Below are 14481 nucleotides of genomic sequence, written 5' to 3'. Positions count from 1 at the left end.
GAAATTGGCTGTGTTGCCAGAAATTCAGACCTTCTTGCAATGGGTAGTCCACATACAACCTCCGTTTGTGCCGCCTACGGCACCCTGGATTTTGAATGTGCTGTTGGAATTTCTACAGTCCTCCTGGTTTGAACCTCTGACGACGGTAGAAGATAAGTACCTCGCATGAAAGACTGTGATGTTACTGGCCCTGGCTTCTGCTCAACGTGTTTCAGAATTGGGGGCCTTTGTCGTGTAAAAGTCCTTACTTGGGTGGTCATTCCGAGTTGATCGCTCGCTAGCAGTTTTTAGCAGCCGTGCAAACGCTATGCCGCCGCCCACTGGGAGTGTGTTTTAGCTTAGCAGAAGTGCGAACAAAAGGATCGCAGAGCGGCTACAAAGTTTTTTTTTTTTTTTTTGTGCAGTTTCAGAGTAGCTCAAAACCCTACTCAGCGCTTTCTATCACTTCAAACTGTTCAGTTCCAGTTTTGACATCACAAACGCCCTGCGTTCGCCCAGCCACGCCTGCGTTTTTTCTGCCAAGCCTGCGTTTTTCCGAACACTCCCTGAAAACGGTCAGTTGACACCCGGAAACACCCACTTCATGTCAATCACTCTGCGGCCACCAGTGCGCTTGAAAAGCTTCGCTAGACCCTGTGTGAAACAATATCGTTCGTTGTAATAATACGTCGCATGTGCGCATTGCGCCGCATGTGCAGAAGTACCGTGTTTTTTTTGCCCCATCGCTGCACAGCGAACGAATGCAGCTAGCAATCAACTCTGAATGACCACCTTGGTCTTTTATGAGGACAGAGCGGAGCTTCGGACTAGACGGCAGTTCCTGCCGAAGGTTGTCTCTGCGTTTCACTTGAATCAGCCTCTTGTGATTCCGTCTAGTTCTGATGCCTCTGCTCCTCCGGAGACATTGGATGCTGTGCGAGTCTTGTAGATGTATTTTAAAAGAACAGCTCGGACCAGAAAGACTGATTCCTTGTTCGTGCTCTATGATTCACAGAAAAAGAGTTGCCCTGCTTCAAAGCAGTACATTGCTCGTTGGATTAGGCTTACTATCCAACAGGCCAATGTGTCGGCAGCCTTACCTGTTCCTAAGTCTCTGAAGGCCCACTCTACTAGATCTGTGAGATCTTCCTGGGCAGCTGCCCGTGGAGTCTCGGCTTTACAACTTTGCCGAGCTGCTACTTGGTCAGGGAAGAACACTTTTGTTAAGTTCTGCAAGTTTGATATCCTGGTCAAAGAGGATAGGCAGTTTGGGCAGGCGGTGCTGCAGCAGTATCCGCACGTTCCCGCCCATTCTGGAAGCTTTTTCTAGCATCCCCATTGTACTAGATATCCCCAATATCCCTTATGGATGCTAGAGAAAATAGGATTTTAAATACCGGTAAATCCTTTTCTCGTTGTACATAAGGGATATTGGGCTCCCGCCTCAGTGCGGTGACTTTCCTGCAGGTTCTCTCTTTTTTTTTTTTTGATGTGGTTACCTGTTCAGCTGTTGCTGCTGTTACCAGCTGTTGCTGGTCATTATATGTTTGTGGTGTGCTGGTATATAACTCTCACCACTCTGTTCTCATATTTCCTTCTCTCATATATGTCCTGTCTCCTTCGGGCATGTTTTTACCTATAACTGCCTGTGGGAGGGGGCATAGAGGGGAGGAGCCAGCACATCCAGTTAATAAAATTGAAAGTACACTGGCTCCTTTGGACCCCGACTATACCCAATTATACTAGATTTCTCCAATATCCCTTATGGACAACGAGATGAGGATATACCGGTAGGTATTGAAAATCCTATTTTTTCAACCTCACCAACTATGTTACTATGACTGAGGTACTGATTAAGTCACCAGTGCTTAGGCATGGATATCCTTAAAACTTGGACTGTTAGGGTGCCTGAGGATTGAGTTTGAGAACCACTGGTGTACAGCATGCTGTGTGTTTGTGCTCGATATAGAACTAAACAACATTTGTTATAATTAAGTAACTTTGAAAATATTTGTTACAGGTTTTAAAACTGAGGCCGCGGTTTGTAGCTCTTAAGAAGCAGCCTTCTTACATTGGAGGGAATGACACACTGGAGCTAAGGGACTATCAGCTAAATGGCTTAAACTGGCTAGCGCACTCCTGGTGCAAGTAAGGATAACTATTTTTTTTTTATTTTTTATGTTTACATAATTTAAGTAGAACATTTTATTTTATTGCTTAACTACTCTGTTGAAATTAATTCAGAACTGGATCTTAATCTGACTTCTTTTTTTTTTTCTTTTCTTTTTTTTAAACTGTAATACACAATGACATTGATTATATACACCTGATAGGTTTGTAAGATTAATTTCTGTAGCATCCATAAGGGATATTGGGGAATCTAGTACGATGGGGTATAGACGCGGGCCAAATGAGCCAGTGCTCTTTCAATTTCTTCAGTTGGATGTGCTGGATCCTCCCCTCTATGCCCCCTCCCACAGGCAGTTTAGAAAAAAGTGCACATCTCTGATCTACAGAGAGTTTTCTTCAATTTCTTTTTCATGTTTGTTATTTTCGATATGCTGTTTGGACAACAGCATACCTGCATCGTGGCAGTTAGGAGGGGTGGCGGTCACCGGCCTTGCAGAGGTGCAGAGCCGATTCTCCGCTGCAGGATCACCAGCGGGGGACTGCGCCTTGGCTGTCACAGCCGCAGCACGCTGCACAACCCTAACGCTGCCTGAAGGGGATATCGGCGGTGAGAACAAACCGGGGGCTCACTAGGGGTGTCCCCCGGTTCACTGTGCGGCTGACCACGGGTGCGGCACACTGGACCCTCCGGGGGTTTAGGTGGGGTATTTGGGGGGGGGGGTGAGATCCCCCTAAGATCCCCCGTGTAGACTGGCACAAATCCGCTAAAACTAGCACTTGTGATGTTTTTAAGCTGTAAGGAGACTTTGACAGTATAATATATCACTGTAGCTCCAGCGCCATTGTAGGGGGCGGAGCTACCTCAGAGCGTGACCAGAGGCATTTTGGCGCCTTCTTCTGCTTACTGCAGTCATCCACAGCACACACAGCGCTTCCTGACTCCTCAGCCACACTGGATATCTGGTACAGGGTGTAGCAAAGGGGGAGAGCCGCTATTGTATACTATCTGGGTCCTCTACAGGACAGAATTTATTAGTGTTTACTGTGTTCTCATTAGTTGTCAGCCTCAATGGGGCTCTACAGCTTAGCGGTGTGATGGTGTCCTTCTCTCTGTGCCTCCTCTCACATACAGTAGGGCAGGATTGCAATATAACTGTCTGGATGTATCTGTATGTTATTGTGCTTACTGGAAACATGGGTAAACACAAGCTGTGCAGTGTATGCCACACCAGATTCTCTCCATTATCTACTGATTGGCTGCATTGTTCATATGAAACAATCTTCACAAATCCGTGAAGGGGCTGGGGGAGAGGGTTCAGACCACGCATGGCTAAGGTCTCTTAAAACTATGATGTCTGATATGTCAGCCCAGCTTACTGTTAATGTGCAGAAAACTCAGCTACTGCAACAGGCTGTTGCAGATTTAGCTGCAAGGGCAGATGCGGCACAGCCCCCCTCTTATGCAAGACCAAAAAAATGTGGTTTACCTGCACTACTATGTGATACAGATGAGGATATACAGGAGGATGGGGAGGACTAAAGGTGGGTACACACTAATAGATGTATCTGCAGATCAATTGATCTGCAGATATATCTATGGACGGATCGGACAGTGTGCTGTGCATACACACTGCCCGACCCGACGGGGACTGACGTCATGAACTGGGCGGGCGTGTACACACGCCTGCCCAGTTCAGCTGTCAATCACCGCCGGGCCGCCGCAGCATGTGTACGGTCGGTCGGCCGACCGCCCTGTACACACACAGCGACGCGCCAATATATCGGTAGATATATTGGCCGTCGGCTGTACTGCGCGGCCAACGCGATACGTCTGTGAACGACGGAGTTCACAGACGTATCGGCCGTACACACTGGCCGACGGTCCTGCGATATATCGGCCATTCAAGAGAGCGGCCGATATATCGACCAGTGTGTACGGGCCTTTAGATCCCGTTAGTGGGGATCCCGATTCTGCTCAGGGTATTGAACCCCTAATTCTGGCTATACGGGACGTGTTAAAGCTCCCTCTAGAGCAGGCATTCCCAACCACGGTCCTCAAGGCACACCAACAGTGCAGGTTTTAGTGATATCCAGGCTGCAGCACAGATGGTTAAATCAAAATAACTGAGCTACTAATTAAGTCACCTGTGCTGAAGCCTGGATATCACTAAAACCTGCACTGTTAGTGTGCCTTGAGGACCGTGGTTGTGAATGCCTGCTCTAGAGGATGCTGCGTTATAGCAGTTGTTTTTCTTTATACAAAACAAGCCTAATGTCACTTTCCCTGATTCTACAGAGTTAGATGACCTTTTCAAGTTCGCCTGGAAAAATCCAGACAAAAAATTCCCAGTGTCCAAATTTTTTTTTGCGTACTTTCCCATTTGCTCCTAAAGGTAGGACATTTTGGGAGGAACCCCCAGGGGTTGATGTATCAGTCTCTCGACTGTCCAAAAAGGTGGTACTGCCTGCCCCAGGCTCCTTTACCATAAAGTATCATGGGGATAGGAAAATTGAGACTACACTCAAATCTATTTACATGGCAGCAAGTGTATCGCAAAGACCGTCATTGCGGGTTGCTGGATGACCCATGCCATTCATTCCTGAGCTACTCAAATTCAGGGAGGCCTCTCAGGGGATATGCCCTTGGTCACTATGGTGATCCTCCTTAAACACATTCAGGACACTACACGTGTCATCTGTGATTTGCTCAAGGAGATGGGGAACATTAATGCTAGGACTTCTGCCATGGCAGTGTCGGCGCGCAGGGCCTTGTGGTTGCGTCAGTGGATTGCGGATGCAGAATCCAAACGTAGTGTGGAATACCTCCCCTTTTCAGGGGAATGGCTCTTTGGGGTTGAATTAGATACCTGGATTTCCAAGGTTACGACTGGAAAATCCACGTTTCTCCCCTCTGGGGCCTCGCCGGCGAGACGCTCCTACCCGATGCTGTCTGTCCAGTCCTTTTCGGTCTCACAGATTTCGATCCAAGGCCAGAGGTGCCTCCAATGTTACTAGAGGTACCAGAGATAAGTCCAGAAAGCCTGCCAGCACCAGCTCTCAGGACCAGGCCGCCAGTTCTGCTTCCGCTAAGGCCTCAGCATGACGGTGCCAACCCACCCTAAGGGTATCTCGAGGTGGGAGCTCGATTGCGTCACTTCAGCCGCGTCTGTGAGACTTCCTGCCAGGATACCTGGGTCAGAGATCTCGTTTCTCAGGGTTACAAGCTGGAGTTTGACAGTGCACCTCTCCAACGATTTTTCAAATCAAGCTTACCAGCTTTGGAGTATATGTAAGTTACGTTGCAAGAGGCCATCCTAAAGTTGGTCCAGTCCCACATGATTATTCCAGTACCAATACTGCAATGTGGCAAAGGGTTTTACTCCTATGCATATATAGAAAAAGCGCGCACATATATTTAAAAAGTACACAATTTAGTTAAACATATAAAATCAAACACCAGTGCTTATTTACTGGTCTCTCTGCGAAGCCTTACTTTAATGAATAACAATAATAATGTTTTGTATATATAATAATGGTGTCTTTTATATTGTTTTATTTTTACAGTATATGAATCTCAGAATGGTATATATAGATTTCCTTTCTCCTTTTGTATGCTGAACCGCACACTAGAGACTATACTATAGATTGTAAGCTTGCAAGCAGGGCCATCCTACCTCTGACTGTTTATTATCACCCAGTTTGTTATATCATTGTTATTTCCAATTGAAAAGCGCAACGGAATTTGCTGCGCTATATAAGAAACTGTTAATAAATAAATAAATATACTAAAATACTCACCTGCGTGTGATTCAGTGATTTAATTGATGAATCTAGCCCATTAGCCACTGTACTGCCTTTCTTGTCCATTTGGATCACCTTCTGAAGAAACCGATGCTTTGACATATTGGAGAAACACGTCAAGGGATCCTGACCGCACTATTGAGATTCCTTACCGGTTGTGCTGATAACAGAGATGCTAAAAACAGCGTTGACCACCCACATTACTAGCAAGTTTTGAGCCGTGTCCTACCCCCTCCGGGACTTGTACTTCAACTACCGCTGCTCCCACCATTGCCACATCGTCCAGGTGCACCAGACACGGAAACAACGATCACAGTGGTGAGCTACGCTGACATCAGTTGGCGGGGGGGTCGTAGCATAATGCGTGCACTAGGAGGATTCCAAATCACCTCCATGCTGACAAATTATGTAATTCTACAAAGAACCCTATGAAAATTGATCCTTTGTGGAATAACTGGACTTTGTGTGGTCACACCTGTTTACCTCTAAAAAAGCACTACTTAACCGTTGGTAAAGTGGAACCATCAGTCTCACGTGTATTGTGCATACAGCATAAGAACTCTGTCCTAAATGGACTATGAATACACTTTCTTCATGTGAAAGTAATTAGAGTTTAAAGTGGTACCCCAGTGAATACTCAACAGTGCGGTTCTATTCTACTTTCTCTTACGTCCTAGAGGATGCTGGGGACTCCGTAAGGACCATGGGGTATAGACGGGCTCCGCAGGAGACATGGGCACCTATAAAGAACTTTTAGTATGGGTGTGCACTGGCTCCTCCCTCTATGCCCCTCCTCCAGACCTCAGTTAGATCCTGTGCCCAGAGGAGAAGGGTGCACTGCAGAGAGCTCTCCTGAGTTTTCTGTGGAAAAAGAGTTTTGTTAGGTTTTTTATTTTCAGGGAGCACTGCTGGCAACAGGCTCCCTGCATCGTGGGACTGAGGGGAGAGAAGCAGACCCACTTCTTAAGAGTTTAAGGGCTCTGCTTCTTAGGCTACTGGACACCATTAGCTCCAGAGGGAGGTGGAACACAGGTCTCACCCTGGGGTTCGTCCCGGAGCCGCGTCGCCGTCCTCACAGAGCCGGAAGATAGAAGCCGGGTGAGTATGAGAAGCAAGAAGACGTCAAAGGCGGCAGAAGACTTCAGAACTTCATGAGGTAAAGCGCGCAGCGGTAAGCTGCGCGCCATTGCTCCCACACACAGACACACAGAAAGCACTGATGGGTGCAGGGCGCAGGGGTGGGGGTGCCCTGGGCAGCAATAAACCTCGTTTTTGGGCAAAAAAGGTCACATTAGGCTGTGGAGGCAGCAAATAGATGATCCCCCGCCATTTTATTAAAATTGAAGAGGGACCGAAGCACGCCGCTGGAGGGGGCGGAGCTTGATCCCTCAGCTCTAACCAGCGCCATTTTCTTCACAGAGGCTGCAGAGAACGCTGGCTCCCCGGACTCTCCCCTGCTGAACACTTCAGAGCGCTGAAAAAGAGGGGGGGGGGGCACATTGGAGCGCAGTGAGTGGGAAGATTGGCATTATATAATAATATAAAAGCGCTGTCTGGATTTTCCAGTGTGTTTGGCGCTGGGTGTGTGTTGGCATACTCTCTCTCTGTCTCTTCTAAGGGCCTGGTTGGGGATTTGTCCCCTTATAGGTATATCCCTGTGTGTGTGGGTTGTCGGTACGTGTGTGTCAGCATGTCTGAAGCGGAAGGCTTCTCCAAGGAGGAGGTGGAGTAGATGAGTGGTGTGTCCCTGACGGTAGTGCCGACTCTGGAATGGATGGACATGTCGCATATGTTGAATGCAAGTGTGGCATCTTTACATAAGAGGCTTGATAAAGCTGAATCCAGGGAGGCATCAGGGGGTCAATCCTCGGATTGGACCGACTCACAGGGCCCGTCGGGGTCTCAAAAGCGTCCCTTGTCACTAATTGTGGACACAGATACTGACACGGACTCTGATTCCAGTGTCGACTATGATGAAGCTAGATTGCACCCTAAGGTGACAGAGTATTCAGTGTATGATTATTGCAATAAGAGATGTGTTGCATATTGCTGATGAACCCTCTGTTCCAGACACAAGGGTACACATGTTTAAGGGAAAGAAACAGATAATAAACTTTCCCCCATCTCATAAACTTAACGAGTTATTTGAAAAAGCTTGGGAGACTCCAGATAAGAGGCTGCAGATTCCCAGTAGAATTAATATGGCATACCCTTTCCCTACACAGGACAGGGTACGTTGGGAATCCTCTCCCACTGTGGACAAGGCTTTAACACGCCTGTCCAAGAAAGTTGCGCTGCCGTCTCCAGACACAGCGGCCCTCAAGGACCCTGCGGACCGCAGGCAGGAGACTACATTAAAGTCTATTTATTCACATACTGGTGCTTTGCTCAGACCGGCAATTGCGTCTGCATGGGTATGTAGCGCAGTTGCAGCTTGGACAGATACCCTGTCGGCTGACCTTGATAACAGAATAGCATCACTATCTAGGGTAACTCTAGCCCATATTAAAGACGCAGTCTTGTATATGAGAGACGCTCAAAGGGACGTTGGGTTGCTGGGTTCCAGAGCCAATGCCATGTCTATTTCAGCGAGACGATCCTTATGGACCCGCCAATGGACGGGTGATGCGGATTCGAAAAAGCATATGGAGGTTTTACCCTATAAGGGTGACGGGTTGTTTGGGGATGGGCCTGCGGACCTGGTTTCCACAGCTACTGCGGGTAAATCTACCTTTTTACCTTTTATTCCCCAACAGCAAAAGAAAACTCCACAATATCACATGCAGTCCTTTCGGTCGCAAAAGTCCAGAAGAGGTCAGGGATCCTCCTTCCTTGCCAGAGGTAAGTGTAGACTAAAGAGAACACGTGCTTCGGCTGGTGGCCAGGAACAGAAGTCCTCCCTGGCTTCTACAAAACCCACTGCATGACGCTGGGGCTCCCCTGCGGGAGTCCGCACCAGTGGGGGCACGCCTTCGACTCTTCAGCCAGGTCTGGGTCAGGTCAGACGTGAATCCTTGGGCGTTGGAAAGAGTTTCCCAAGGCTACAAACTGGAATTCGAAGAGGTGCCCCCACACCGATTTTTCTAGTCGGCATTACCAACTTCTACCCCAGAGCGGGACGTAGTGTTAGCTGCAATTCAAATGCTGTGTCAACAGCAAGTAATTATCAGGGTTCCCCTGAACCAACAAGGAAAAGGGTACTATTCGACCCTCTTTGTGGTCCCGAAGCCGGATGGTTCGGTCAGACCCATTTTAAATCTAAAATCCCTAAACCTGTACTTGAAAAGATTCAAATTCAAGATGGAATCGCTCCGAGCGGTAATAGCCAGCCTGGAGGGGGGGGGGGATTTTATGGTGTCACTGGACATAAAGGATGCTTACCTTCATGTCCCCATATATCCCTCTCATCAGGAGTACCTGAGATTCGCTGTACGGGATTGTCATTACCAGTTTCAGACGTTGCCGTTTGGGCTTTCCACGGCCCCGAGGATTTTCACCAACATAATGGCGGAAATGATGGTGGTCCTGCGCAAGCAAGGAGTCACAATTATCCCATACTTGGACGATTTCCTGATAAAAGCGAGATCAAAAGAGCGATTGCTGAGAAACGTGTCACTCTCTCTGAGAGTACTCCAGCAACACGGTTGGATTCTCAATCTACCGAAGTCACAGTTGGTTCCAACACCTCGACTAGCGTTCCTATGTATGATACTGGACACGGAACAAAAGAAGGTTTTTCTCTCGTTGGAAAAAGCCCAGGACCTCCAGAACATGGTCAAAGACCTGCTAAAGCCAAAAAGAGTGTCAGTTCATCAATGCACTCGGGTTCAGGGGAAAATGGTGGCAGCCTACGAGGCCATCCCCTTCGGCAGGTTCCATGAGAGGACGTTTCAATGGGACCTTCTGGACAAATGGTCCGGGTCCCATCTACAATTACATCAAAAGATAACACTGTCCCCCAGGGCCAGGGTGTCTCTTCTATGGTGGCTGCAAAGTGCTCACCTCCTAGAGGGTCGCAGATTCGGCATTCAGGACTGGGTTCTGGTAACCATGGACGCGAGCCTCCCAGGATGGGGAGCAGTCACCCAAGGAAGAAATTTTCAAGGACTATGGACAAGCCAGGAGTCCTGCCTGCACATCAACGTGTTGCAATTAAGGGCCATATACCACGGCCTTCGACAAGCGGAGAGTCTTCTTCGAAACCTATCTGTGCTGATTCAATCGGACAATGTCACAGCAGTGGCTCATGTGTACCGCCAAGTCGGGACAAGGAGCAGAGTCGCGATGGCAGAAGCCACCAGGATTCTTCGCTGGGCGGAAAATCACATAAGCGCTCTGTCAGCTGTCCTCATTCCGGGTGTGGACAACTGGGAGGCAGACCTCCTCAGCAAACACGATCTCCATCCAGGAGAGTGGGGACTTCATCAAGAAGTTTTTGCAGAGATAACGGGTCTTTGGGGAGTTCCTCAAATAGACATGATGGCGTCAAGCCTCAACAAGAAGCTTCGAAGTTATTATGCCAGGTCCCGGGACCCTCAGGCAATAGCAGTAGACGCTCTGGTAACGCCATGGGTGTTCCAATCGGTCTACGTGTTTTCTCCTCTTCCTCTCATCACAAAGGTGTTGAGGATCATAAGACAAAAAAAGAGTACAGACAATACTCATTGTTCCAGACTGGCCTCGAAAAGCCTGGTTCTCAGATCTTCAGGAGATGCTCACAGAAGATCCTTGGCCTCTTCCTCTAAGGGAGGACCTGTTACAGCAGGGACCCTGCACGTTCCAAGACTGTTAAGGTACAGATTTCGGCTCTGTCGATATTCTTTCAGAAGGAATTCTTCCAGAAGTCCAGACTTTTGTAATGGGAGTGCTACACATCCAGCCTCCTTTTGTGCCCCCAGTGGCACCATGGGACCTGAACGTGGTGTTGCAGTTCCTAAAATCACACTGGTTTGAACCCCTTAACACGGTTGAGTTGAAATTTTTCACCTGGAAGGTGGTCATGTTATTGGCCTTAGCTTCGGCAAGGCGGGTGTCTGAATTGGCGGCATTGTCTCACCAGAGCCCCTACTTGATTTTTTATGTGGATAGAGCAGAATTGAGGACTCGTCCTCACTTTTTACCTAAGGTGGTTTCTTCATTCCATATAAACCAACCTATTGTGGTGCCTGTGGCTACGAGTGACTTGGAGGATTCCAGGTCCCTGGATGTAGTCAGGGCCTTAAAGATTTTTGTAGCCAGGACGGCTAGAATTAGGAACACAGAGGCTCTGTTTGTTCTGTATGCAGCCAACAAGATTGGCGCGCCTGCTTCAAAGCAGACTATTGCTCGCTGGATCTGTAACACGATTCAGCAGGCTTATGTTACGGCTGGATTGCCGTTACCACATTCAGTAAAGGCCCATTCCACTAGGAAGGTGGGCTCTTCTTGGGCGGCTGCCCGAGGCGTCTCGGCATTACAGCTTTGCCGGGCAGCGACTTGGTCGGGTTCAAACACTTTTGCTAAATTCTACAAGTTTGATACCCTGGCTGATGAGGACCTAGCATTTGCTCAGTCGGTGTTGCAGAGTCATCCGCACTCTCCCGCCCGATTGGGAGCTTTGGTATTAACCCCATGGTCCTTACGGGGTCCCCAGCATCCTCTAGGACGTAAGAGAAAATAAGATTTTAAACCTACCGGTAAATCTATTTCTCCTAGTCCGTAAAGGATGCTGGGCGCCCGTCCCAGTGCGGAAAATCTGCAAGACTTGTATATGGTTATTGCTTACATAAGGGTTATGTTACAGTTGGAATCGGTCTTGGACCGTTGCTGTTGTTTGTTCATACTGTTAACTGGTTATGTGTATTCCAGGTTATATGGTATGATTGGTGTGGGCTGGTATGAATCTTGCCCTTAGATTTACAAAATCCTTTCCTCGTATTGTCCATCTCCTCTGGGCACAGTTCTCTAACTGAGGTCTGGAGGAGGGGCATAAAGGGAGGAGCCAGTGCACACTCATACTAAAAGTTCTTTATAGGTGCCCATGTCTCCTGCGGAGCCAGTCTATACCCCATGGTCCTTACGGAGTCCCCAGCATCCTCTACGGACTAGGAGAAATAGATTTACCGGTAGGTTTAAAATCTTATTTTCTATATAATTGATTTTATATGTTTAAATAAATTGTGTACTTTAAGTATATGTGCGCTCTCTTTCTATATATGTATATGTTATGGAAATTAGTGTTTTAGTTTGGGGTTATCAGAATACCCTATGGGAGCAGCCATTATATTTTAATAATATTGCAGTAAAATTGTGGCTTATAATTCTGTGATATTTATATATTACATTAGTGGAGCGCTTGATTTGATTTATTAATTAATTTTAATTAATGGTCATATATTTATACATTTTTACTCAAACCTGTTTGTAGTGCCGAAATCCTTGAATCCTTATTTGAGGCTGTTCAAGTTCAAATGGAATCCCTGTGAGCAGTGATTGCGGGCCTCCATATTCCGATTTGGCCGCCTCATCAGGCGTACCTGCAGTTTGCCCTGCTGGATAATCGCTTCCAATTCCAGCTACTGCCCTTCGGCCTGTCCACAGCTCTGAGGGTTTTCACAAAAGTGATGGTGGAGATGATGTTTCAGCTCCGGGTCCAGGGAGTCAACATTGTTCCTTACCTGGACGACCTTCTGATCAAAACAAGATCCAGTGAGCTTTTGTTGCTCCATATCGACCGCACTATCCAACTTCTGTCACGCCATGGGTGGATCCTCAACTTACAGAAATCCCACCTGGAGCCGCAGCGGCTACTGTTCCTGGGGATGTTGATGGATACTGTGGTCCTGAAGGTATTCCTACCAGAGGACAAGGCGAGAACACTTCAGGAGATGGTTCGCATGGTACGCCGACCTGTTTGAGTGTCCATCCATCTTTGCATAAGATTGTTGGGAAAGATGGTCGCCTCCTATGAGGCGATCTAATATGGCAGGTTCCATGCCAGAACTTTTCAGTTGGATCTCCTGAGCAAATGGTCTGGTTCACATCTTCAGATGCATCGAATGATACAGCTGTCACCTCAGGCCAGAATTTAGAGATGAGCGCCGGAAATTTTTCGGGTTTTGGGTTCGGTTCCGCGGCCGTGTTTTGGGTTCGACCGCGTTTTGGCAAAACCTCACCGAATTTTTTTTGTCGGATTCGGGTGTGTTTTGGATTCGGGTGTTTTTTTCAAAAAACCCTAAAAAACAGCTTAAATCATAGAATTTGGGGGTCATTTTGATCCCAAAGTATTATTAACCTCAAAAACCATAATTTCCACTCATTTTCAGTCTATTCTGAATACCTCACACCTCACAATATTATTTTTAGTCCTAAAATTTGCACCGAGGTCGCTGTGTGAGTAAGATAAGCGACCCTAGTGGCCGACACAAACACCGGGCCCATCTAGGAGTGGCACTGCAGTGTCACGCAGGATGTCCCTTCCAAAAAACCCTCCCCAAACAGCACATGACGCAAAGAAAAAAAGAGGCGCAATGAGGTAGCTGACTGTGTGAGTAAGATAAGCGACCCTAGTGGCCGACACAAACACCGGGCCCATCTAGGAGTGGCACTGCAGTGTCACGCAGGATGGCCCTTCCAAAAAACCCTCCCCAAACAGCACATGACGCAAAGAAAAAGAAAAGAAAAAAGAGGTGCAAGATGGAATTGTCCTTGGGCCCTCCCACCCACCCTTATGTTGTATAAACAAAACAGGACATGCACACTTTAACCAACCCATCATTTCAGTGACAGGGTCTGCCACACGACTGTGACTGATATGACGGGTTGGTTTGGACCCCCCCCAAAAAAGAAGCAATTAATCTCTCCTTGCACAAACTGGCTCTACAGAGGCAAGATGTCCACCTCATCATCATCCTCCGATATATCACCGTGTACATCCCCCTCCTCACAGATTATCAATTCGTCCCCACTGGAATCCACCATCTCAGCTCCCTGTGTACTTTGTGGAGGCAATTGCTGCTGGTCAATGTCTCCGCGGAGGAATTGATTATAATTCATTTTAATGAACATCATCTTCTCCACATTTTCTGGATGTAACCTCGTACGCCGATTGCTGACAAGGTGAGCGGCGGCACTAAACACTCTTTCGGAGTACACACTTGTGGGAGGGCAACTTACGTAGAATAAAGCCAGTTTGTGCAAGGGCCTCCAAATTGCCTCTTTTTCCTGCCAGTATAAGTACGGACTGTGTGACGTGCCTACTTGGATGCGGTCACTCATATAATCCTCCACCATTCTTTCAATGTTGAGAGAATCATATGCAGTGACAGTAGACGACATGTCCGTAATCGTTGTCAGGTCCTTCAGTCCGGACCAGATGTCAGCATCAGCAGTCGCTCCAGACTGCCCTGCATCACCGCCAGCGGGTGGGCTCGGAATTCTGAGCCTTTTCCTCGCACCACCAGTTGCAGGAGAATGTGAAGGAGGAGATGTTGACCGGTCGCGTTCCGCTTGACTTGACAATTTTCTCACCAGCAGGTCTTTCAACCCCAGCAGACTTGTGTCTGCCGGAAAGAGAGATCCAAGGTAGGCTTT

General features: G+C 47.8%; 1 protein-coding gene across 6 annotated transcripts in view; it reads left to right on the top strand.

Annotated features, from left to right (window-relative positions):
- CHD1 (chromodomain helicase DNA binding protein 1) overlaps nt 1-14481 on the top strand; it is a 290764-nt gene that overhangs the window by 87592 nt on the left and 188691 nt on the right. For all 6 annotated transcript variants that reach the window (XM_063964069.1, XM_063964066.1, XM_063964068.1 and 3 more), the window contains one exon: nt 2000-2127. In XM_063964069.1, the coding sequence (XP_063820139.1) occupies nt 2000-2127 (128 nt within the window). The remainder of the gene's footprint in view (nt 1-1999; nt 2128-14481) is intronic.

This window comes from Pseudophryne corroboree, chromosome 1 (assembly GCF_028390025.1).
Source record: "Pseudophryne corroboree isolate aPseCor3 chromosome 1, aPseCor3.hap2, whole genome shotgun sequence".
NCBI classification, from domain to species: domain Eukaryota; kingdom Metazoa; phylum Chordata; class Amphibia; order Anura; family Myobatrachidae; genus Pseudophryne; species Pseudophryne corroboree.
Note: the sequence above shows the minus strand (reverse complement) of the source record. Positions and strands in the feature narration are given on the sequence as shown.